This window comes from Podarcis vaucheri (assembly GCF_965113315.1).
Source record: "Podarcis vaucheri genome assembly, chromosome: 7".
NCBI lineage: Eukaryota > Metazoa > Chordata > Lepidosauria > Squamata > Lacertidae > Podarcis > Podarcis vaucheri.
The window spans coordinates 7,444,285-7,469,724 of NC_138765.1; the positions used below are offsets into that span (position 1 = coordinate 7,444,285).

General features: G+C 45.6%; 2 protein-coding genes across 3 annotated transcripts in view; one reads left to right on the forward strand and one right to left on the reverse strand.

Annotated features, from left to right (window-relative positions):
- FAM98C (family with sequence similarity 98 member C) overlaps positions 1-25,440 on the forward strand; it is a 38,327-nt gene that overhangs the window by 7,792 nt on the left and 5,095 nt on the right. Inside the window, exons 7-9 of one of the 2 annotated variants that reach the window (XR_014221731.1) lie at positions 13,757-13,924; positions 16,185-17,083; positions 17,225-17,375. Coding sequence is in view for 1 of the 2 variants with exons in the window: in XM_082231290.1 (XP_082087416.1) it covers positions 13,757-13,924; positions 16,185-16,328 (312 nt within the window). In the remaining variant the exon portion in view is untranslated. Of the gene's footprint in view, positions 1-13,756; positions 13,925-16,184; positions 17,084-17,224; positions 17,376-25,440 lie in introns of those variants that run through there. The other variant, XM_082231290.1, reaches the window with a different exon arrangement.
- Positions 18,724-25,440, reverse strand: part of RASGRP4 (RAS guanyl releasing protein 4) — a 38,151-nt gene continuing 31,434 nt past the window's right edge. Inside the window, exons 12-17 of the mRNA XM_082231435.1 lie at positions 24,957-25,066; positions 23,174-23,318; positions 20,996-21,032; positions 20,505-20,639; positions 19,658-19,854; positions 18,724-19,155 (exon numbers count right to left, since the gene is read on the reverse strand). Of these exons, the coding sequence (XP_082087561.1) occupies positions 18,988-19,155; positions 19,658-19,854; positions 20,505-20,639; positions 20,996-21,032; positions 23,174-23,318; positions 24,957-25,066 (792 nt within the window). The 3' untranslated portion in view covers positions 18,724-18,987. The remainder of the gene's footprint in view (positions 19,156-19,657; positions 19,855-20,504; positions 20,640-20,995; positions 21,033-23,173; positions 23,319-24,956; positions 25,067-25,440) is intronic.

Genomic DNA, 25,440 nt, shown 5'->3' on the forward strand with positions numbered 1-25,440 from the left:
TATTTGCAGACCGTAGGTTCCTCTGTGGGGCATACCAGGAGAGGCGGTCCTGTAGGTACGAGGGTCCTAGGCTGTATAGGGCTTTGAAGGTTAAAACCAGCAAAACCTGATCCTGTACTCTGCTGGGAGCCAGTGCAGCTGGTATAGCACCGGGTGAATGTGATCCCTAGAATCGTAGGGGTTCAGAGAGACAACCAAGGGTCTTCTAGTCTAACCCCCTGCAGGAATCTCAGACATCCGTGATATATGGCCGTCCAATCCCAAGGGAGTCCGTTCCGCTGCTGGACATCTTTTGCCGCCAGAAAGTCCTTCCCAATATTTAGTTTGGAATCTTCTTTCTTGTTACTTGTAAGCCATTGGTTTGAGAGCTGGGGTGGGGGGAGTTTGCGCCATCTTCCAACCTAACAACTTGGTGTAGTAACGGTTCCACTCGTCCACCCTATCCCCCCCTCCCTGACTCTGCTCTCCGGCCAATTCAGGTTCCTGGAATAGGTTGGCGAGGGAAGTTACTTTTCAAACACAGACTGAAATCACACCGGTAAGGCTGCCACCACTCCCTTTAGTTCAGGGAATTCCAGAGACACCACCCAGGGAGGAGAGTGTGTCCAATTACCCTGGCAATCCCCACTCCTTACAAGCTGCATCCACAAGCTTGCAGGCAGAAGTTCACTCGGTATAGCGTGACTAAGCAGAAGGCTTGGAATTAGCTGTTCCCCGGAAAAGGCACCAACACACTAACAGGTTCTAAATTAAAAGTTTTTATTTTAAAAAGAAAACTGAAAACTTGTGGAAAGACCACAGGCACTTCTTAAGAGTCTTACAAACATGAAAACAATAACATTGTACATTATAACTAGCTCGTACATACTCACAAAGAGACCACAATTAGAATAGTCAAGAGTCCTTTCAAGTTGTTGTATAATGAAGCTGGTAGAGGATTTCCATTTCAAAAGGACGAAACGGCTGTTAACGATGGAGCTCACAGCCGGGCATCTTTGCGGATTGCAGAGCAATGGCATCTAGCATCTTGCAATGGCAGAGAGCAACTAACAAAACATCCCTTGATCTTTTATCCACAATTCTGACTTTGCGTCGTAACTTTTGGCCAATCAAGAGTCTTAATTTGATCAGCTCATTCTTTTGCAGCTGGGTCAATTTAGGCTTGAACCCTTAATCAAAGAATCTTCCTCCCACCTGTGGAAATTAACCAGATCCCCAATTCTCAGCAGTTTGAAAACAAACAACCTCCGGGAAGGAGGAAGAGATTCACACCCACAACCCAGGTGCCAAACCTTCCATTAATCAAGGACCCCTTTCCTCCCATAAACCTCTCATGGCAAGGAGCCAGAAAGTCTGGGTTTTAAAGATACACAACTCACTTTCCCAGGGTCCTTGCGGCTGACAGAATACCCACAAGGCCATACTCGTCTTCTTGACCAAGGAATGATTTTTCTAACAATGACAACTTCACTACACGCTCCCCCCTAGAGAGAATATAGGGTTAAGTCCCTCTATTCTCTCAAAACTATTTTTACAATGAGGTAGATTTTCTTGGACCAGGGGTTTTTTCAACAGCTTTTTTTTTAAATCACACACACTAATAGCACCCCCCCCCAATCCACTATTTACACAGTTTCAGGATAATTTCTCAGCAGAAGATGTTGACAGAATACACATTCATGTTTCATGGAACAGATTGGTACATCCTAGAAAGGGTGTCAGCAACCACATTTTCTTTTCCAGCAATGTGAGTGACCTTAAACTGGAAATCTTGCAAGGCCATACTCCATCTGGCCAATTTCTGGTTAGAACTTTTTACTCTTTCCAACCAACACAGTGGAGAGTGATCAGTCTGGACTTCAAAGAAAGTACCCCACAGATAGGGACGCAGTTTAGTTAGAGCCCAGACTAAAGCATAACACTCCTTTTCAATGGTAGAATAATTTTGTTCCCTGGTTATCAATTTCTTACTCAGATAAACCACGGGACGCCAATTTTTCTCTTGATCTTCTTGTAACAAAACGGCACCCAATCCAGTTTGACTAGCGTCCGTCTGTACTTTAAACGGCCGACTCTGATCTGGGGCCAACATGACTTGATTGCTCACCAGTGCATGTTTCAACAAATCAAAAGCTCTTTGGCACTCCTCATTCCACTCTATCTTTACTGGCAAGGATTTCTTGCAAAGGTTGGTGAGAGGAGCTGCCAGGGTTGAAAAGTGGTTGATGAACCGCCTGTAATAATTTACCAACCCTATGAAGGACTGCACGTCTTTTTTCACCACAGGGCGAGGCCACTCTTGAATACATTGTATCTTAGCCTCCAGAGTTTTAATGCTTCCAGACCCAACTCTAAATCCCAAATACACCACTTCTCCTTGAGCAAACTGGCATTTAGACATTTTTACAGTCAAGTTTGCTTCTTGCAACCGGGCCAAAACTCTCTGCAGGTGTTTAAGGTGTTCTGGCCATGATTCGGAAAAAACAGCTAGATCATCCAAATAAGCACAACAGAACTCACTCATGTCATGAATCAAGGAGTTAATCAACCTTTGGAAAGCTGCAGGAGCATTTCGCAATCCAAATGGTAGCACTTTAAACTGGTACAAGCCTACATGAGTGGTAAAGGCAGACTTTTCAGAAGCTTCAGGGGACAAAGGGATTTGCCAATACCCTTTGGTCAAATCCATAACAGTAATAAATTTCGCACATCCCAGCTTCTCTATCAGCGTGTCAATCCTAGGCAGAGGGAACACATCAGGGACAGTAATCATGTTTATCTTTCTGTAATCAACACAGAAGCGAATGGAGCCATCAGGTTTTGGAACCAGCACTATAGGGGAGGCCCAAGCACTCTTACTAGGCTCTATGACCCCCAGTTCCAACATTTCTTTCACTTCGGCTTCAATGTTCTGTGCAATAGCTTCACCAACTCGGTAAGGACGTGAGGCAATAGGGGGGGAGTCCCCCGTAACAAAATGATGCTGAGCCAGGTGAGTCCTACCCGGCTTTGTACTGAAGGTGTTGCTGTAAGGTAGCAGTGCCTCATAAAGCTCTTTAGTCTGAGTTTCACTTAAAGTCGGCAACTGCAACACATCAGAAACTGCTCCAGCCTGTTTATACTCAGTTAAAAGATCAACAGGCGAGGAGGGCACCTCCTCCTGACTCTGCGAAATGGCCAGCACAGAGATCTTTTGTTCTACATACCTCTTTAAAGAATTTGCATGATACTCCCGAGCAGTGGGGTGCAATTCCTTGCAGCTCACCAGATAACGCACAGAGCTTAGTTTTGCTTCTACAACACCCGGACCTTGCCATTTCACATCCAATTTGTGAGGACGGGACGGACGCAAAATCCACACCTGGTCTCCCACCTCGAACTGTTTGCACACCGCTCTGGTATCATGTACCTTCTTTTGATCTAATCGGGCATTCTCTAAATTCTCTTTGGCCAATTTCCATACATCTGCTAAGGTTCCTTTAAGTTGGGCAAAATATTCACTGACGGAAGGTAACTTTATCTCCTCCTCAGACCCTTCCCACTCCTTGCGCAGCATTGAGAGAGGGGTATTCAGAAACCTTCCAAAAATTAACTGATTTGGTGCAAAGCCCAAACTCCTTTGATGGGAGTCGTTATAAGCAGCCACCACCAAAGGCAAATCCTGATCCCAACTGGAACCGTGAGCCAAAGCATATTTACGTAACATCTGGACTAAGGTCTTTTGCACTCTCTCCACCAACCCATTTCCTTGATGCTGATAAGCAATAGAGGTATGGTGGCGCACCTCAGACATTCGCAAAACCTCCTGAGTTACCTTAGCCATGAAATTAGTTCCCAAGTCGCTCACCAAAACTTTAGGAATTCCTAAAGAGCAAAAGGCAGAGAGTAAAGCTTTCACCAGGTTGTTAGCAGAAGTGTTAGCTAAACTCGTCCCCCAGACATAACGAGAGGCATAATCAATGATTATACACAAATATTGCTTTCCTGAGCGGGTTTTTGGTAAAGGTCCCACTAAATCAATACCCCACTTCTCCAGAACATTTGCTTCCAAGGGGACACTCTGTAACTCACTGGGGAGATTATCACAATCATGCCCCACCTTTTGACATACTACACAAGAGCGTACGTATGCTTTAGTTGTTTGATATACATCAGGCCAGTAGAAATATCGAGTCAGTTTTTCTACAGTTTTTTGTAGTCCCATATGGCCAGCTAAGCCATCCTCATGTGCCAAACTGAGAACAGTAGACCGCTTCTTTGCTGGAACCACTAGTTGTAAAACAAAGTCTTTGTCCTTCACCTTTTTTGGAATGAACTGCCGATACAAAAGGCCTTTTTTATACACAAATTGGGCCCGTTTCTCTCCCCGCAGGGGGGCCCCAACCGCCTCCCGGCAAACCTGCAAGGAGGGGTCTGCTTGTTGTTCCGCAGCAAACTCACCCAAATCCCCCAGTTCACCAGGGGCATCAAAGTTCTTTGTGTGTTCCATATCCAGGATTGGTAACTCTCCCTCCTCTCCGGGTTTTCCATCCAACCCTATCTCAGGCTCAACAGAGTCTGTCCCTGCCTGAATTGAGGTGGGGGCAGGTGCTACAGTTACCGGATTCACCTTGGTTTGTTGTTGCAGGTAAACTTTTTTTTTTTTTTAAATTGATTTTTATTGATTTTCCAAAAAAGAAACAAAAAGAAAAATAGAAAAGAAAAAAGCATATCAAAGAAAAAAAAATCCAAACACCCCGCGCGCAATATACATACATTAAATATATTTTTCACTTAAAACTTTACATTGTCATTTCTTTGTAGACTTCCTTCAACTTGTCCGTAAATCTTTCGTAGCAGTACCCCTAATCCCACATTTCTTAGTTTGTATTGTCATTGGTCTTCTTTGTTAGCTTCTGTTTGCTTAAAACAATAACTCTTAATCTTTTCACAGTGCTTCTCTAAATCCCTTTAACGTCGTTTTTCCCTCACTAATACTTTCCAGGTACTCCACATACTTTCCCCAGTCCTTGATAAACTTTTGGTCTCTTTGGTATCTGATCTTTCCTGTCAGTCTGTCTAACTCTGCGTAATCTAGTAACTTTGATCTCCACTCCTCTAACGTTGGCATCTCCTGTTTTTTCCACTTCTGGGCAAGAATTATCCTTGCTGCCGTAATCGCATAGTATACAAATTTACAATCTTTCTTTTCGATATCCTCCCCTAATAACCCTAACAGAAAGATTTCAGGCCTCTTTTTAAACGTATATTTCAAGATTTTCTTTAACTCAACATATATTCTTTCCCAAAATTCTTTAACTTTCCGGCACTCCCACCACATGTGGTAGAAGCAGCCCTCCCTATCTTTACACTTCCAGCATTTGTTGGATATCTTATACATTTTTGATAGTTTTACAGGTGTTATGTACCACCTGTAGAACATCTTCATGACATTTTCCTTTACTGTTATACATGCTGTGAAATTTAGACCCTCTTTCCATAATTTCTCCCATTCCTCAAATTGTATACTATGGCCTACATCTATAGCCCAGCGGATCATTACTGATTTCACTTCTTCATCTCCTAGATTCCAATCCAGCAACATCCGGTACATTTTAGATATTATTTTTACATCATTATTTATAATTTCCATCTGAAATTTGGAGTCTTTGTCCGCATACCCTCTTTCTTTAGTATCTTTCCTGAACATCTCGTTAACTTGACGATGATGTAGCCAATCATACACATGCTCCTTAACTTGCTCATAGGGCTTTATTTTCCACTTCCCGTCTTCTTTAACTGATAGTTGACTGTATGTCGCCCAGTTACTCCTCATATTGATTTTCTTCACACTCAACGCTTCGAGAGGTGAAAACCAATGTGGGACCTTAGGTTCTAATAAATTTCTGTATCCTTCCCATATTTCAATAATTGGACCTCTGAAAACATGGTTTCCAAACCCCTTATGTACTTTCCTTTTCTCATGTCCTAAGTAGGCATGCCAGCCATATCTGTTATCGAAGCCCTCTAAATCGAGCAGCTCCCTGTTCTCTAGTTTTATCCAGTCTTTTAACCAGCAGAGGCATGATGCCTCGTAGTACAGTTTCAGGTCTGGCAGAGCAAACCCACCCCTTTCTTTTATGTCTGTTAAAAGTTTAAATTGGATCCTGGGTTTCTTGCCCTGCCAGATGTATCTTGAGAGCATTTTCTGCCATTCTTTAAAAATACGACTCCCCTTAATTATGGGAATAGTCTGAAACAGAAACAGTACCCTCGGTAGTATATTCATTTTGATCGTGTTTATCCTTCCCCAGAATGACATTTTTAATCTTCCCCACACTTCCAAATCTTTCCTTATTTCTCTCCATACCGACTCGTAGTTGTTCTTAAACAAGTCTATATTCTTGGGTGTTATCCAGATTCCAAGGTACTTCACTTTCTTAACCACCTCTATCTGGTATTGGTGTTGGATTATGTCTATCACACTTTGGTCCACATTTTTGACTAACATTTTCGTTTTTCTCTTGTTTAGTTGGAAACCTGCCAGTTTCCCAAACTGATCAATTTCCTTTAGTACTTCTTCTATTGTAATCACTGGATCTTCAGTCATTATTACTAAATCATCTGCAAATGCTTTGGTCTTATACACGTTTTCTCCAATTGTCACTCCTTTTATCTTTTTGTTTTGCCTAATTGAGTTTAGGAGAACTTCTAAGACTGTTATAAATAGTAGCGGGGAGAGTGGACACCCCTGTCTTGTTCCCCTCTGTATCTTTATCTCCTCTGTTACCATATTGTTTACAATCAGTTTGGCTTTCTGTTCCGTATATATTGCTTTTACCCCCTTAAAAAAGTCCTTGCCCACTTCCATATGCTCCAAATTTTTCAACATGAAGTCCCATATCACATTATCAAATGCTTTCTCTGCGTCCACAAACATCATTATGGCTTGCTTATCAATCCTGGCAGACAGATATTCTAACATATTAATTATATTTCTTGTATTGTCCCTCATATGCCTGCCAGGAAGAAAGCCAGCCTGATCCTTGTGGATAGTTTCTGATAATATCGACTTCAATCTTCTCGCGAGGATACCAGCAAAGATTTTATAATCTGTATTTAGAAGAGAAATCGGCCTATAATTTTTAACTTGAGTTAAGTCCGCATCTTGTTTGGGGATAAATGTAATAAATGCTTCTTTCCAGGTTTCCGGAATTTCTCCTTTTTTCAGAATGTTATTCATAGTCACCTTCAGAGGATTCACCAGGATAGATTTCATCTCTTTATAATAACCCGCTGTGAAGCCATCCGGGCCCGGGGCCTTTCCTCTCTTTAAATCTTTTATGGCTTCCTCTATCTCCTCTGTTTCAATTGGAGTATTCAATCGTTGTTTCTTATCTGTTGGGATTTTCTGCACCTTTTTGTCTCTCAAGAACCTCTCTATTTTCCTTAAGTTATTTCTCTCTTTATCCTTGTAGAGGTTTTTATAATAATCCAGAAACTCTTTTCTAATTCCTTTTGGATCTGTTATCTCTTCTCCATCTGCAATAATTTTGTTTATTGTACCTTGTTCTTTCCTTTTTTTAATTTGCCATGCAAGCCATTTACCTGATTTATTTGAGAATTCAAAGTTCTTTTGCCTTAGTTTCTTTATATTCCACTCTACCTCTCTATTTATTATAGTGGCAAATTGCGCTTGTAAGATTTTGATATTTTCCTTTATTTTCTGGCAATTGGGTTTCTGGATTAATTTTTGTTCGTTATCCATTATTTGTTCTAAGATTTCTTTTTTCCCTTTCTCTCTATTTTTGTTTTTGATCGCATTCTGCTGAATGAAATATCCTCTTATTACTGCTTTGCTTGCATCCCATATCACATTGATCTTTGTCCCTTTGTCGCAATTATCTGCAAAGTAATCTTTTAGCTGTTTTTGTGCTGTTTCTACAATATTTTGGTCGTCTAGGAGGTATTCTCTTAACCTCCATCTAAAAGTTCTTCTCTCAAGACTCTCCAATTCTAGTTCTATCGGACTATGATCTGAGATTACTTTTGGTCTTATTTCTATTTGTTTAACTCTTGGACAGAGTTCACTCGAGATCCAAACCTGATCTATTCGTGACATCGATTGGTGTGGTTCGGAATAAAAGGTAAACTGCTTATCCAGTGGATGTCTCAAACGCCAAATGTCCACCAAGTTGCAATTTTTAGCCATCGAAAAAAAGGATTTTGGTAGTTTCCCTTCTTTACTTACACCCTCCCTTAGTCTATCTGCCTCTAACGAAACCACACCATTCATGTCTCCCATTAGAATAATCTTTTGATCCATATGTTCTAGTATTTTCTCTTCTAAGTTTCTAAAGAAATCAGTCTTGTTGCCATTTGGTGCATATACCCCGATCACAACCACCTTTTCTCCTTGCCAATTTAGTCTAACCGCTACCATCCTCCCCTCTTCATCCTTAAAAATCTGTTTAGCCTCAATTTTATTTTTAACGTACAGTACCACCCCTCTTTTCTTTTCTTTATCCGAGGATTCAAATTCATTTCCCAGTCTTTTATTGATTAATATTTTTTTGTGCTTCCTAGCTACGTGGGTCTCTTGAAGACAGATAATGTCCAGATTTTTCCTCTTTAAGAATTGCTCAATTTTATTCCTCTTTCTTTTCTCATTCATTCCATTAACATTCCAATTCCAGATTTTTAACCCCATATTAACTGATATGTACCTAAACTTTCTTTACTTTTCTAAATTCGCTGGTTCTTCTTCTTCCCCCTCTTCCTCTTCGCCCGAGCTGCTTCTACTCCCTTCCTCTCCCTCCTCTGTCTTAGAATCTCTTGACAATCCTCCCTCTGCTCCCTTTGTTCCGCTCTCCTCCAATCTCAACTCCTTATATTTCCTCAAAAATTTTCCAGTTTCCTCTAAGTTGGATAGTCTATGTCTTTTGCCTCTATACACAAATGATATCCCCTCAGGGAACTCCCATCTAAATTCTATTTTGTTTTTCTTTAACGTCTGTGCCAATGATTTATAAGGGTCTCTTCGTTTAAGTAGCCTGATTGGAATATCTTTAAAGAAAATTATATAATTTCCTTCAATATTCAACCTCTTTCCCCTATTCTTTTGCAAAATCCTGTTTCTCATTTCCTTATTCTTAAATGTAATCAGGCAGTCCCCTGTAAATTTCTTTACTTTTGTTGTTTTGATCCACATCCTGAATGCATTTTGCACATTTTGGGCCATTTCCTCTGTTGTTATATCCAACCATTCTGCCAGTACTGTTATCAGTTTTTCCTTAATATTCTCACCCTGTGTCTCCGGTACAGCTCTCAACCTAAGGTTCCCTTCTCTCTGTCGCAGCTCATTCATCGCTATCGCATCCTTCATCTCCTCCTGTACTCTATTTAATTCCATCATTTCCATCTTAACCTTTTCTTTATCCCTTTTAAAATCTTTTACTTCTAATCTTGTCTTCTTTAATCCTTCCTCTACATTTTGTGTTCTCCTAGATATTTCTTTTATTTGGCCTTTAAGTTCACTAACTGTTTCGTCCATTTTTTTATCTAATATTCCAATTTTGTTATCCACTTGCTCTAATTTATTCTCTAAGTTATTTTGACTCTGTTTGATTTCCATTAACATCTTCACAATATCTGTCTTTGAGTCCGTCTCTTGTTTAGACCCTCTCCTGTCTCCTGGAGTCCCCCCATTTGTACCTTTCTTCACCGTGTGTGACATCTTAAGTTCTTAAATTTTCCCCACTCCGTAAGCTTTCCTTCGTTTGCGCTTCCCAACCAGGCTTTCCTTTTTACAGATATTGATAAACACAATTATTTTTCCCCCACATTAATATTTACAATATTGGGGATACGGTTGTTCTCGTGATCCTTACTATCTCCACTCAAATTAGTCCAAATACTCCGTTGGTCACACTGGAAGGGATTGGTATAAAGAAAAGTGGGGTAATAAAAAGAAGAGAGGCAAATAGGGGGAGGTTTCTGAGTCAATTAGTCCTGTTGGTCTTAATCTCGACCCTAAAGGTCTCTTAGGAGTAGCAGTGTTTGCAAATATGTCGCAATGACCTGTTTCTCCAATAGCTCAGTCTCTCCTACCAGTCCAAAAATTAGTACGAAGAAAAGTCAATTGAAGGGAAAGATGTCGAGGGAGAAGGTTTGGCTCCTGCTGGTCTTAGTCTTGTCGCTAAAAATCTCTGAGACTCTTCAAAAAGAAAGGAAGGGGGAGAAGAAGAGAATAGGAAAAAAAAACAGAGTGAACAAAAAAAAAGAGAGAGAAGGTACGCTGTATCCGGAGGTATAGCAATGTCCTGTTTCTCCAATAGGTCCGTCTCTCTTGGCAGTTCAAAATTAATATACAGTAATATAAAGTGAAGGGAGAGAGAAAAAAGGAGGGCATAGAAGGAATTGGGAACCAGTTAGTCCTTTTCTCACCGCCAGGGGGCTCCGGGGCCCTTTAAAGTAGCGTTGTTTCCCGAGGTATGGTCGTGCAAGTCCATAAACTCCGAAATCGCATAGACGGGAAGCGATATTTACAGATGCCCCTTCATATGTATACTTTCCCGCTACCGGAGTTGTAGCAATTAATATTTAATTTTATTCCTTTTTTTTTTTCCTTTTTCCTTTGCTTTTTTCCAGTCCTTTGTACTTTCCTCGATCTGTTACGCTCAGAGTCTTTGCAATGGCGACGGAGCCTTCTCTTCCGGTTTTACTCTCCGTTGCGGTTTAAACACAAAAATGGAGAAGCGCTCCTTCCTCTATTCAAACCCTCCGTTTCCTCAAGGGCTTTCAGCTTAAACAATTCGCCCTGATTTCCCTGTTCTTCCCACCGCTCAGTTGATACACAGTTTCTACACCGAAAGGTTAATTTTAGGAAGATACATAAAAGGAAAACTTAGTATCCGTTAAGGCGACTCACTTTCACTTTCCGCCTGCACTGCAGTCGCGCTGTGTCAAACTTGATTTCGGCACCAGGCTGAACCTCATTTGCTTCTTCTTATTACTCCCCGACTTTTTCGCTGTTAGTTTCATAAAGATTCACGTTGGTCCAAGGTCGGGGTTTCTTGTTTTAGGAATGTAGCGCTCTCACCACAAGCTCGGGGCTTCGCTATTAGGAGGTCGGTAATGGCTTCCCTCAACCCGCTAAGCAACACCGCCGCTCTCTTCGCCTCTACTGAGGCTACCTGACGGCGCAGTTGCTCGCTTCTGGTCAGAGCGGGAACCGGATCCTCTGGACACCCTCCAGAGGTTTTTTCGGGGGGTCTCCGCGCCCTGAGACGCCCCCAGTCCCCCAAAATAGCCCGGGGTTTCCCTCACGGTCAAACCCCCGCTTGTAACGGGAACGCGCTACACCGGAAGTGCAGGTAAACTTGAAACCCAAGGTCGTTTCCAACCAAGACTGGGCTTTTGCAAACTTGTGGGTCGTGAACAATCACCAAATGGTCCCCACTATAGCCTTTGTATTTAAGGGGGACTATTGCTGTTGGCTGATAAATCTCCTCCACCCCATATGGACTAATTTTCAGAGGCTTTGTCTGCATTTGACTAGGCAGGACCAGATCTCTAGATACACTTGTAATGTCTGAGCCAGAGTCCCGATACGATTCCACAACAGTTTTATTGACTTCAATAGGGGCAGAAAACTCCAACTTTGCCCAGTTCACATGGGGGGTTTTGAATTTACTCCCCGCACTCACCGGACCCACATTAACAGCAGTTATTGGGACAGCAGGTGTTTCCGCTTTAGGCGTTGCCCCACCCTCCTTCAAAGCCAAACTCTGCTCCACTCCGGATTTTAATTGCTCCTCCTCCCAATCTTCCTCCGGCCGCTGGATCATTCGCACGGCGGGAGTGGATGTGAGGATGGGGGGCTTTTTATCCCCCAACTGGGGACAAGCGGCTTTCACGTGTCCCGGCTTTTTGCACAAGAAACACAGTCCAGATGCCGGGGACAACCTCGGACGCTCTCCCCCTGTTGCAGCAGAGTTTTTAGCAGGGGTTGGAATACCTGGGCTAGGTTCTTTGATGGGGGGGGCAGATCTTCCAGACCCAATCATAGGTCTATTAGCATTGTTCCCCCCTTTAGCAGCCCAATGGGGACGATTAATCCTAAAGGACTCAGCAAAGGAGGTAGCTTCCTCCAAAGTTCGCGGCTTTTGGTCTGCAACCAAGCTAGCAATTTCAGGGGACAGGGACCTCATCAACTGCTCAATTAGCAGGAGCTGCTTGATATCCTTCGCGTCCTGAGCCCCCTCGGCTGCAAGCCACAGTTCAAAATTCTGAGCCATCTTTGCAGAGAAAACGGCTATGTTATCAGTGAGCCCACCTTTCTCCACCTTCCGAAAAGCTTTTCTGTATTGCTCAGGGTGTAATCCAAGCCGTCGCATAACTAGTCTTTTAAATTTCTCATAGTCATTTTGGTCATCTTGGGGAAGAGTTCCCATTAGTTCGGACAAATCCCCACAAACCAGGGAACGCAAAACCAACATGTACAGTTCTGGTGCAACCCCCATGTCCTTGCAAGTTTTCTCAAAAAGATTTAAGTAACACAGTACATCAGTGGGAGGTTGGTATTTCTGAAACACCCTCCAATTTAGGTTATTTAAAGTCAGTCCTGGAGGGGACGGTTGTTGCTGGTTTCCCCCCTGCACAGGGACCGGTTCATACCTTAGAACTCTGCTAGGCGGCAACCACCCATCCGGGCGTCGCGGTTCCGCTGCTGTTGCATATTCACGCTGAGGTCTCTGGTAGAACTCCTCCTCCTCGACCACATACCGACGCACCGGCACATGAAGCGGTTGAGCATTGACGGGCGAGTAGGTCTTTCCCGGGCTAAACGAAGGCTGTCCCACCTTCCTGCGTACATCCGGCGCATATGCCCCTCGGCTGTAGCCTCTCTCCGTCACCTCTTGCTGCTGTTGCTGCAAACTTTGAGAATCATACCCCTTTCCTCCCATAAACCTCTCATGGCAAGGAGCCAGAAAGTCTGGGTTTTAAAGATACACAACTCACTTTCCCAGGGTCCTTGCGGCTGACAGAATACCCACAAGGCCATACTCGTCTTCTTGACCAAGGAATGATTTTTCTAACAATGACAACTTCACTACACTTGGGACCAGTTTATCTGTGACACTTCCTTACTCCATTTACGCCCACTTGACGGCTTCAATTGACGGAACTGGCCCTGATACAGGAGCCACATAATACCCCTTGATGTTTTAGCGTGGCAGCATGTGCCCTTGGGAACTCTCTGCCAATTGACACCAGGCAGACGCTTTTACTGTACTCTTTTTTCCAGCGCCTGCTAACAACCTTTTGGTTTGGATGAGCCTACCCAGACATTTAGAAAGCTGATACGAGTTCTAATGTGTGTATAGTGTCTGTGGGTATTTCAATGTTTTGAAAGCCTTAAATGATGCTGATGTTTCCTATTGACAATTCTACAGTTTTATCTTTTTGTGAACCGCTTTGAGCTGGTTGTTTCTTTGCAGCCAAGCAGTGTGTAAATTTTAATAAATGATTAATTTTTAAAAAATATATATATATATTTTGAGCTTTTTAAAGTCGTATTTGTTTTAATTTATGCTGTGGGCCAACCTGGGTCCTTCCTGGTGGGGGAAGGCAGGATATAAATAAAAGAAATAACATATAAATAATAGCTTTAATAATAGTTCAGCAGCATTGACCCGCCCTGAATAGAATTTGGGGAGCAGGTATTGAATGAAAAATGGGCTTCTTCCCTCAAATTTTGCCCCCCGCAACTTAGGACCGCAGCGGAGCTATGTCAGAGGCCTTCAAACCCTTGCGTCATTCTTTGCTGGAAGAGTCCCAGGTCACCGTTCCTCACCTCCTGGCAGCGCGGGAGGACTTCTCCCGCATCGTGAAGACCAGCAGCGGAGCTTCGCGGGACAAGACAAGCTGTGCCGTCAACAAGGTACAGGGCTGGAGAGGGGTGCTGTTCCCCAGATGTTGGGAACGGGGTACAGGAAAGCCCTATAGCAGGCCTGCGCAGCTGTGCACGGGTGCTCAGCAAGGCTGATTCCAGATGACTTGAATAAATGAACCAAACTACCCATTTATCCCATCTCTGGGCAATGGGGACCTGAGCTGTTACCTGCGCAGCCTCCCTGTTTTTTATCCCTTAAGTGCGCTGGTTGCTGATTTCTCCACCCCAGAAATAAAATGCCAGAGCACCAGTTATTGATAGAGGAGGGAGGGAGCGAACAGGAAATTCTATCTCACTTCCTGTCGAGATACAACAGGTGCCCACCATCCTCACTGGCTAGAAACAATTGAAGGTATTTTTGTTCTAACAGCTTTTTGATAAATGGGTCTTTACCACAAGCATCAGCTGCTGCTGCTTCTTCTTTTTTCTTTTTCTGAAGTTTTATTTGAGTTCGGGATTTTTACATACATTATATTAAAAGGTATAGGGACCACTGACCATTAGGTCCAGTTGTGACCGGCTCTGGGGTTGCGGTGCTCATCTTGCTTTATTGGCCGAGGGAGCCGGCGTACAGCTTCCGGGTCATATGGCCAGCATGACTAAGCCGCTTCTGGCGAACCAGAGCAGCGCACGGAAACGCCGTTTACCTTCCTGCCGGAGTGGTACCTATTTATCTACTTGCACTTTGATGTCCTTTTGAACTGCTAGGTTGGCAGGAGCAGGGACCGAGCAACGGGAGCTCACCCCGTTGTGGGGATTTGAACCGCCGACCTTCTGATCAGCAAGTCCTAGGCTCTGTGGTTTAACCCACAGCTCCACCCACGTCCCACCATACATTATATTATCTCCTCCCAATTTTCAAATTTCCCATACAATTTTTTCCTTTCCTCCCCCCCCCCCAATATCCATTGGAAGGGTTCAAACTATTATCCTCAGCCACGGACATAGTGTCTTTAGTTTCCACCGAATGCCTTTTGTTCCAGTAGTTTTTATGCATTGAAGATAGGGGGTTCCATCTGTTCCTTATCGTGGTGGACTTGACCTTCCATGTTGTTTCCTGTGACAATGTCCGACTGAATAAGTTCAAACAAATAACTATTCCGTTCCTCTACTGTCCATTTTTCTCTGTCTTCCCAACCTAAAGCTATCGTTGCCTTTCCCGCTAATATCATAGCTTTGAAGGTAAACTGGTCACCTTTCTCTATAGCCGTGTTCCCAAGTATACCCATTGTCATGAAATCAAAGTCTATCAAAAGCTTCACTTAAAAAAAATCATTAATAACCTTTAGGATTTTATTCCAAAATTCCTTTACCTCTGGGCATTCCCAGTACATATGGGGAAACCATCCCTTGGCTTGTTTACAGTGCCAACAGTTAGAATTCAATCCTGCTACCATATTAGCTAGCTAGGCCGGAGTTCTGTACCATTTTAGAAAGAATTTTAATTCCAGCTCTCTAAATTTGCTTAGTTTAATCTCATCTATTCCTTTCATTATCCTTTCAGCCGTTGATTCGCTAACTTGTTCTTCACATCTTTTGAATAAGTTGGGTTGTCTGTTTCTTATTCTCTTATAGGTTTTACCTATCATTCCTTGTTTCTTTTTTCCATTTGTTTGTATAGTTCCTCTATTGACTCTTCTAAACTCAAGTTTCCTATCTCTTGGACTTTAGAGAGTTTGTTGTATAGTCCTCCAATTTTTAACCAATATTGGTTACCTATGTTCTCTGTTACTTCCTGCAATGGACTCTCCTCTATACATATCTTTAACTATATGATATCCCTTAGCGTTTAGAAGCATTAGCTTCTTATTCTCCCCCCCCCCCCTTGTTTAGAATGTACTTCTAGCCTCTGTTTATCTTAAGAGCCAGTGTGGTGTAGTGGTTAAGAGCGGTAGTCACGTAATCTGGGTAACCGGGTTCGCGTCTCCGCTCCTCCACATGCAGCTGCTGGGTGACCTTGGGCCAGTCACACTTCTGTGAAGTCTCTCAGCCCCACTCACCTCACAGAGTGTTTGTTGTGGGGGAGGAAGGGAAAGGAGAATGTTAGCCGCTTTGAGACTCCTGAAGGGGAGTGAAAGGCGGGATATCAAATCCAAACTCTTCTTCTTCTTCTTCTTCTTCTTCTTCTTATGCATAAACCACCTTGCTCCAGTAGTTTAGAAGGCGTTGAATAAATTGTTGATGGCGATCATTAGTAACAGCACTTCCTGTTCACTCTCGCGTCCATTTCTTCCTCCCTTCCTCTCAGGTGCTGATGGTTGGTGACGTCCCGGATCGCGGTGGGCGTCCGAATGAGATCGAACCCCCTATGCCCACGTGGGAGAAGAGGCGAGAAGGAGGAGGAGGCGGCCACCAGCGATGGGGCAAGCGGAGCAGGAAGAAGAAAAAATAGCAAGGGGCTGGATCCTGACCTCCTCCGGCGTGGGGTATGGTCAAAACCACCCTTAACTTTAGGGCAGGGAAGAGGCTTCAGGAAGTTAACCGCAGAAAGGATGAGCGGTGGATACAGACCCAAAGCCCAGCTTTCGCCAAAGGTGGTTTCAGTGTTGCTTTTCCCTAGAATGCGAGGAAATGCAGTTTACAAGAAAGGTGCCCATTACATTGAACTTGAGACAGTGGGCAGGGGCATGTGTGCTAACATCAGACATCTCTCCCCCCTTCCCCACCCCCCTTTCACTTGCTTTAAAGTTGTTGGACACAGACGTTTGTGGTTGTCTGCATTATAGCTTGGTGTCAGATGAATTGCACCTTTCGAGATGGGAGTCTGTGGTTCCTTCAGATGTCATTGGACTTCATCTCCCAGCACCACCAGTTACTGGGGCCAGTGATCGGGTGTGAAGGGAGTTGGGGGCCAATATTCCCCGTCCCTGATCTAGTTAATACACAGCTTGCAAGGATGAAGGCACAAGAGGTGCTGGCAAACGTCTGGATTTCTCAAGGTTTCTTTTTGGGCTTTAGATGCCGAATGTGGGTAGGAAGCAACCTTCCTTTTGGGGCTGGGTGGGCAGCATTTATGAGAAACCCAGCTTTAGAAATGTCCCATTAGATTTAACCGGAGAATGTAGGAAGAGGGAAGATATTAATTTGGGATTTTTAAGCACAAACCCAAACTTCTTTGTACCTTTTCCTCCTCTGGATTATGCAGCGGTTCTCAACCTGTGGGTCCCCAGATGTTGTTGGACTACAACTCCCATCATCCCTGAGCGCTGGCCTTGCTAGCTAGGGGTGATGGGAGTTGTAGTCCAACAACATCTGGGGACCCACAAGTTGAGAAAGGCTGATCTACAGGGCGGCTCAATTGCAACAGCCAATGAGTATGGGGTTTTGTTTGAATGGTGCAAGTTAATTTTTGTCCTTGTTCTGAAGGGACAGGATTGAAAATGGCCAGGGTGGGTTCAGTGTAACACTAAGAGATTAAACATTTTCCTTGCCATTCAAACTCATTGTGCGAGGGAGTATGTGTGTGTTTTAAAAACTCTAGTCGTCGCCTTCTACCTCTCTTTCTTTTATTATTGTGCCAGGAGAGTTAAGAGAGCAGAATACTTTAAAAGTCAGGGACAGTTTGCCATTTGAAGGACATTTTTTTATCTTTTTCTTTTAAGGGGAAATCACATTCCTTACCCCTGCCCAAAAAGGGGGAGCGGTTACACAGTTTGTGGGGTGTATAGCTGAATGTGATCTGTATGGGGAGAGAGCTAGATTTAAACAATATAATTCCTGTATTCGGTATAACGCATTGCATCTATTTCCAGCAGTGAATGTATTCCACCCCACATTCCCCAAATGAACAGAGGGTTAAAGATAAAGGGACCCCTGACCATTAGGTCCAGTCGTGATCGACTCTAGGGTTGCGGCGCTCATCTCGCTTTACTGGCTGAAGGAGCCGGCGTTCAGCTTCCAGGTCATGTGGCCAGCAGGACTAAGCCACTTCTGGCGAACCAGAGCAGCGCACGGAAACGCCGTTTACCTTCCCACCGGAGTGGTACCTATTGATCTACTTGCACTTTGACGTGCTTTCGAACTGCTAGGTTGGCAGGAGCAGGGACCGAGCAACAGGAGCTCACCCCATTGCGGGGATTTGAACCACCAACCTTCTGACCGGCAAGTCCTAGGCTCTGGTTTAACCCACAGCGCCACCCGTGTCCCTTGAACAGAGGGTTAGGGAAGTGAATAAAAGATGCAGGTGGGAGGGTTGAAAGCAAGGCCAAAGGGGGTCAGTGGAAGAGGTCGCAGTCAGTAAGCGCTTCTGCCTCGCCCCTCATCCCCCTTTACCTGCCGCTGAACCCCCAGTTTCCACCTTCTGAGGATTCCTTTCTCCCAGTCTCTACTCTTGACATTGGAATCCCAACCAGAAGGTCACCCACTTCGCCCCAGGTAGCAAGGCAGGGTCCCTGTTTACGCACTCGCTCAGTGGTTAAATATAGCTTGCTGCAGAGAGCTATTGGCAAGCCACCACATGCACACAAGCCAAGGAGCTGCTTAGGTTCTTGAGCCATCCGGGACTGTTCAGCTAAGAAGAGCTCTGCTGAAGCAGTCCAGTGCCCTCCTCGTCCAGCACCCTCCTCTCAGGGAGGCCAACCCAGTGCGCCAATGGGAAGCCCCCGTAGTGGGACCTGAGTGCAGCAGCACTCTCCCCATTTCCAATGCCCCGGCAGCTGGCCTTCCGCAGTCTGCTGCCTTGGACAGCGGAGGTGGAACAGGGCCATTGTGGCCAATAGCAGCAGAACCCAAAACATGCATCTGCAGCAACACCAAAAAAAGAAGTAAGCTATCTGGTGAAGCCTCCGTTCAAGAAATAGTCCTTTTATTAGGAACAAAAGGAAGCCCCTTAGCTTGAGTCCGGCTGCTTGTCCATCCAGCTCTGTATTATTGGCAAGGAATGGCAGTGGCTTCAGGGCAGCAGCGTCCATTTCAAGCCATGGACCAAACCCGAGGCGTTTGTATGCAGAGCATCCATATTCTCTACCATTGAGCGCCGTCTCCCTTCTCTCTGTTCCTTTCCTTGAGAGGTTCCACTTTCCTTGAGAGCTCACCGTTCCTGTGCCCTTGGCTCAGTTGGGCTTGGGAGGCAAGTGCGAGTTGTAGGCAGCCAAGGCCTTCCAGCAGGAGAAGGGGGGCAGGCTCGATGAATCTGCCTTCAGCAGCCAGCTGTTCTCAGCCTCCAGCTGTGAGTTGCAGCTCTGAAGGCTCTGGTTGACCAGCAGAAGCCTGTCCCGTTCCTGCAAAGGAGAGCGAGATGCTTCCAGCCTAAAGTGGAGGTTGCCTGTTCCCCCAGTAACTTTGGGCCTGTCCAGACCAAAGTAAAGGTAAAGGGACCCCTGACCATTAGGTCCAGCCATGGCCGACTCTGGGGTTGCGGCGCTGATCTCACTTTACTGGCCGAGGGAGCCGGCGTCCAGCTTCCGGGTCATGTGGCCAGCATGTCTAAGCCGCTTCTGGCGAACCAGAGCAGCGCACAGAAACGATGTTTACCTTTCCGCCGGAGTGGTACCTATTTATCTACTTGCACTTCTGACGTGCTTTCGAACTGCAAGTTGGCAGGAGCAGGGATTGAGCAACGGGAGCTCACCCCGTCACAGGGATTCAAACCACCGACCTTCTAAGTGGCAAGTCCTAGGCTCTGTGGTTTAACCCACAGCGCCACCCACGTCATAAGTAGCTTCCCATTATTGTTCCACAGAAGTCCCAGATGTGGAATCCTGGCCTCCCGAAAATCCTCACCTTTTCCACCTCCTTCAGTTCTTCCAGAAGCTGCTTTAGACTCTTGCTGTGTCCCCGTGGCTCCTGCGGACTGTCTGCGTCTGTCTGGGTGCTCGCATGTTTCATTCGCCGCCTGCCTGCTGGGCTCGACTGCACCACGTTGGGGCTTTTGCTGTGCTCCCGTCTCGGCGGGAAGAGGAAAGCTTCTTCCTCCGAGCCTGCCGCGTGGAATAAGGGAAGTGTGGTTAGAAACGTGGCCATCGTATCTGGAGATTTGTTCCTGCAAGCGGTGTGGTGCAGTAGTTCTACAGTGCTGGGCTAGGACCTGGGAGACCTGGGTTCAAATCCCCACACAGCCATGAAATGCACAGGGTGACCTTTGTGGGCAAAACCTGTACAGTGGTGCCCCGCAAGACGAATGCCTCGCAAGACGGAAAACTCGCTAGACGAAAGAGTTTTCCGTTTTGGAGGTGCTTCGCAAAACGAATTTCCTATGGGCTTGCTTTGCAAGACAACAATGTCTTGCGAGTTCCTGCTGGTTTTTTTCCCTCCCCCCCCCTTTTTCTAAGCCACTTATCAGCTGATCCGATCAGCAGGGCTTGCTTCGCAAGACGAAAAAACCGCTAGACGAAGAGAATCACAGAACGGATTCTTTTCGTCTTGCGAGGCACCACCGTACTTTCTCGTGCTGTTTTTGAACTGGTGCTTCAAACCACAGTTTATGGTGTCAAGTGGAATTTGCTCTGTGTTCCTACTCTTCTATAGAAGCCGTACCACGGTTCGCAAGGCTGGGAAGTGAATAGCCTCCTTGCCACTGCGTGTCGCTGGAGCTGGTCCCATTGGAACCCCAGTCTGGGCACCCCCTTACCTGAGCTAGGGTGATAGGTGGCAGCCGGTGTGGCAGTCCGAGACAGGGTGCTTTCGGAGCTGCAGGAATGGAAGCGCCGCTGGCACTCCACCTCCACTTGGTCCTTGCACTGCTTGTGACAGATCATCCCACAGTCTGCAGGAGAAAAGAGAAAGACCATCATCAGCGATGGGAATGTTAATAGCAGGGGTAGGGTAGGCAACCTAAGGCCTGGGGGTCAGATCCAGCCCAATCACCTTCCCAATCCGGCCCACGGACGGTCCAGGAATTAGCGTATTTTTACATGAGTAGAATGTGTCCTTTTATTGAAAATGCATCTCTGGGTTATTTGTGGGGCATAGGAATGCGTTCATTCCCCCCCCCCCCCAAATATATAGTCCGGCCCCCCACAAGGTCTGAGAGACACTGGACCAGCCCCCTGCTGAAAAAGTTTGCTGACCCTGGTTAATAGGATCCCCTCTCCTTTAGTGCCCACTAGGGGGCGTGCTTACCCCGACATCTGTATCCTTGCTTCGAGACTCCCCAGAGCTAGAACAGGAGAAGAACAAAACAACAAGAGACGTGTTAAGTTAAACCAGACACCACTTCTTTGCGAAGGCAACATACATAGGTGGATGAAAGGTGGGGGACTTGCTCTAACCTGTTCCAGGGACCGAAGCTTTATTGCCCGCTTCAAAAGTGGCGGCAGAGTTCTGGGAATTTCAATTTTGGGGTTTTGAAACTTAGCAAGCTTCTAGTGCAAAATATCTGGAAGGCTGTTCTGAAGGGAGCTTGTCTACAATCCCTCCTACTTCTCTAGCCCTTTCACCCTCCATCCCACCGGTTGCTGATTACTGCCACCACTAGGTATTCCAGCCCATCGTTTGCACTACTGCTAACTATTAAAGAAAAGCGGATTCTCCAGTTTGGCAGCTCAGCTCAGCAGCTACTGTTTCTGCCAGTAATAGCGACTGTTTGGGTGGCTGGCGGGTTTTCTTTTTTTGAGGGGGTGGGGATGAATGACGTGTATTGGTGTTGCCACCACCAGGGGCTGACCAAGTGGCGCAGACCTGTGGCAGGGCCTTTTCAGTGGTGGCTGTGGCGATCACGCAGGGTCCCCGGACGTTTTGCCGTCTATTGATCCCTGTGCCACCACTTTTATTTCTCGCTGCCACCACCCAGGCCCTACCTGGTACAGTGGTGCCTTGCAAGACAAAAAGAATCCGTTCTGTGATTCTCTTCGTCTAGCGTTTTTTTTCGTCTTGCGAAGCAAGCAAGCCCATTGAAGGATTAGCGGATTAGCGCTATTAGAGGCTTTTAGAGGCTTATCTGCTGATCAGATCAGCTGATAAGCGGCTTAGCGCTATTAGCGGCTTTTAGCGGCTTATCTGCTGATCGGATCAGCTGATAAGTGGCTTAGCGGCTTAGAAAAAGGGGGGAAAGAAAAAAAAACCAGCAGGAACTCGCAAGACATTGTCGTCTTGCGAAGCAAGCCCATAGGAGATTCGTTTTGCGAAGCACCTCCAAAATGGAAAACTCTTTCGTCTAGCGAGTTTTCCGTCTTGCGAGGCATTCGTCTTGCGGGGCACCACTGTACAATGCTGAGTCCAGTCAGGGTTAAATTGGAACATAAACTTCATTGCAGTTTAACAAGCGTGTGGTTTCATAAACAGTATCGGTCAATTACATTCATGGGGTGCCTATCCAGACCTATAACTTCTGCTACCTGCTCTCACTTACTAAATCACCTCTCAGATATTGACTTGTCTTCCTAGCCCCTAACTGTTCCTGACTCAGCTTATTTCACTACACTAACTCAACCTGGGACACGGGTGGCGCTGTGGGTTAAACCACAGAGCCCAGGACTTGCCGATCAGAAGGTCGGCGGTTCGAATCCCCGCGACGGGGTGAGCTCCCGTTGCTCGGTCCCTGCTCCTGCCAACCTAGCAGTTCGAAAGCACGTCCAAGTGCAAGTAGATAAATAGGTACCACTCTGGCAGGAAGGTAAATGGTATTTCCATGCGCTGCTCTGGTTCGCCAGAAGCGGCTTAGTCCTGCTGGCCACAAGACCCGGAAGCTGTACGCCGGCTCCCTCGGCCAATAAAGCGAGATGAGCGCCGCAACCCCAGAGTCGGCCACGACTAGACCTAATGGTTAGTAAAGTTACCTTTACTAACTCAACCTACCCACAGACTATCCCAATTCACTCCCACTCCAACCAACCACCCAACTCCCAACGAACTCCCCTTTCGCCCCTCCCAGAGCTGGTTTTATAGTGCCTCTGACTCCACCCCCTGGGTTCTGATTGGGTAACCTGTTTAACTATTTCACCTCCAGCACTCTCATGTTAACGTCACATAGGTCCCCCCAGTTGCGGAATGCCTTCCCTAGTGAGTTATGCCTGCTTCCACCGTTATTAACTTGCAGGAGAAATTTGATTACATGGCATTTGGTGGCCGAAAGATACTGACAACCCAGAGATCCTTGGATAGAGGAATGTCCTCCGCTGTTGACTGCTTTTAGGGTGTTTTCGGCGGCAGCTACTGTGAGATGTTTTTAATTGCAATTGGCTTTAGAATACTTTGACCAAAGGTTTTGGGGATTTTTTTGCTTTTAGCGTGTCTGCTGCCCTGGGCTACGTGGGGAAGGAAGGGTGGGGTATAAATCCATTTTAAATAAATTAAGCTCACAAAGCCATTGCAGCTGTCACAAAAAGAGGGCTTCTTAAAGGTGGCCTCTTGGAAGTTGTGCAGGAATCCAAGGCCTAGTTTGGAGAAAATGGCACAGGCTCGCATTAAATACTCGGACAGTTCTTCCCGGCTCCAAACGCCTTCCCTGCAGTTGAGGAGAAGAGGAGAAAAACAATCACACAGTGTGAGGCTTTGGCCTTCCTCGCTTGGGTCATTGGCACCTAGTGAATTCCTGCCCCACCTGACACTTAAATAAACCTTAAGTTGGGGGTATGTATTCTGATGGGGCACTTTTGGTCAGTTCACACACCCCTGAGCCGCAGCTGCCCTTTACCAGGGACTGAGACTTCAATGTGGCAGCCCTTGCTCTGTGGAACGCCTAATAATAATAATAACAATAACAATAATTTATTATTTATACCCCGCCCACTCTGGGCGGCTTCCAACAGAATATTAAATTACAATATTAAACATTAAAAGCTTCCCTAAACAGGGCTGCCTTCAGATGTCGTCTAAAAGACTGGTAGCTGTTTTTCTCTTTGACATCTGATGGGGGGGCATTCCACAGGGTGGGTGCCACCGCCGAGAAGGCCCTCTGCCTGGTTCCCTGTAACTTGGCTTCTCACAGTGAGGGAACTGCCAGAAGGCCCTCGGCGCTGGGCCTCAGTGTCTGGGCAGAACGATGGGGGTGGAGATGCTCCTTGCCAATTGAGGTCACCCTTGCTCACTTTCAGATGCCTCCTGGAAATTCTGTTGTTCAGGCCTTTCGGACCCGAGTTTCTCTGTCAGCCAGAGAGGATGGGCCTCGCGTTCCTACTGCTTCTATTACGGTGTTGCGTTTCCAAGTTGCCAACCACCTTGTGATATTTTCTATGAGCGCGTGATTTACAAATGTCTTTTATTTGGCTTTACAAGTAAAAATTTATAACAATCCAAATATATACCCATATATAGAGATTACTCTGCATCTCAAGACTTTCCTCCCCATCCCCTCCGTGGGTCCTATTGTGAACATTTACAACAGCGTATTATTCTATAATCAATATTTTATATCCATCCATATTTTCCATATTCTTTGTTACATTACAAGTGAAATTAGAATCCTGCTAATGTTTTCATCTGCTTGCGGTGGTCTCTTAAATAAATTATAATTCCCCCGCATTACTGTTTAAAGTTTTAAATGTTTAAAATGCGACTCCATGGAGTGGGTGGGGGGGGGGAAGTCCTGAGATTTGGAGAAATCTCTGTATATGGAAATATATTTGGGGGTTTTAAATAACTTTGTATTGGTAAAATCAAATAAAACGATTTCAAAAAAACGAATAAAACTTTTCCTGAGCTTTCCAGTGAGCATAGTCCATGGGTAGGCAAACTAAGGCCTGGGAGCCAGATCTGGCCCAATCGCCTTCTAAATCCAGCCTTCTAAATCCGGGAATCAGCGTGTTTTTATTTAAAATGCATCTCTGGGTTATTTGTGGGGCCTGCCTGGTGTTTTTACACGAGCAGAATGTGTGCTTTTATTTAAAATGCATCTCTGGGTTATTTGTGGGGCATAGGAATTCGTTCATCCCCCCCCAAAAAAATATATAGTCCGGCCCCCTACAAGGTCTGAGGGACAGTGGACCGGCCCCCTGCTGAAAAAGTTTGCTGACCCCTGGCATAGTCCCATCAATTTAGCTTGCCATTCCTCTCTGGTAGGGACTTTCTATCTCTGGGCTAACGGCATTCGGGCAGCTGTTGTCACATCCATAAAGAGTCTTCTCCTGAAATCCTGTTCACTCACCGCTCTCTTTCCAGCCCGTAAAAGGAGAAGGGGAAACTCGTGGAGATGATCTCGAAATCCTCCTCCGAGATGTAACCCCGCTGCTCAGGATCGTAATTCTTGAACACTGTCTGTTGGGGAAGGAGTCTTGTCAAAACCCATTGGAAGATGAGAAGGCAGCGAACGTGGGCATTGGCCTCTAAACATACACCTGCTGTATATTTAACATTTAAAACATATCCATTCTGAAGGAAATCAGCCCTGAGTGCTCACTGGAAGGACAGATCCTGAAGCTGCGGCTCCAAGACTTTGGCCACCTCATGAGAAGAGAAGACTCCCTGGAAAAGACCCTGATGTTGGGAAAGATGGAGGGCACAAGGAGAAGGGGATGACAGAGGATGAGATGGATGGACAGTGTTCTTGAAGCTACCAGCATGAGCTTGACCAAACTGCGGGAGGCAGTGGAAGACAGGAGTGCCTGGCGTGCTCTGGTCCAGGGGGTCAC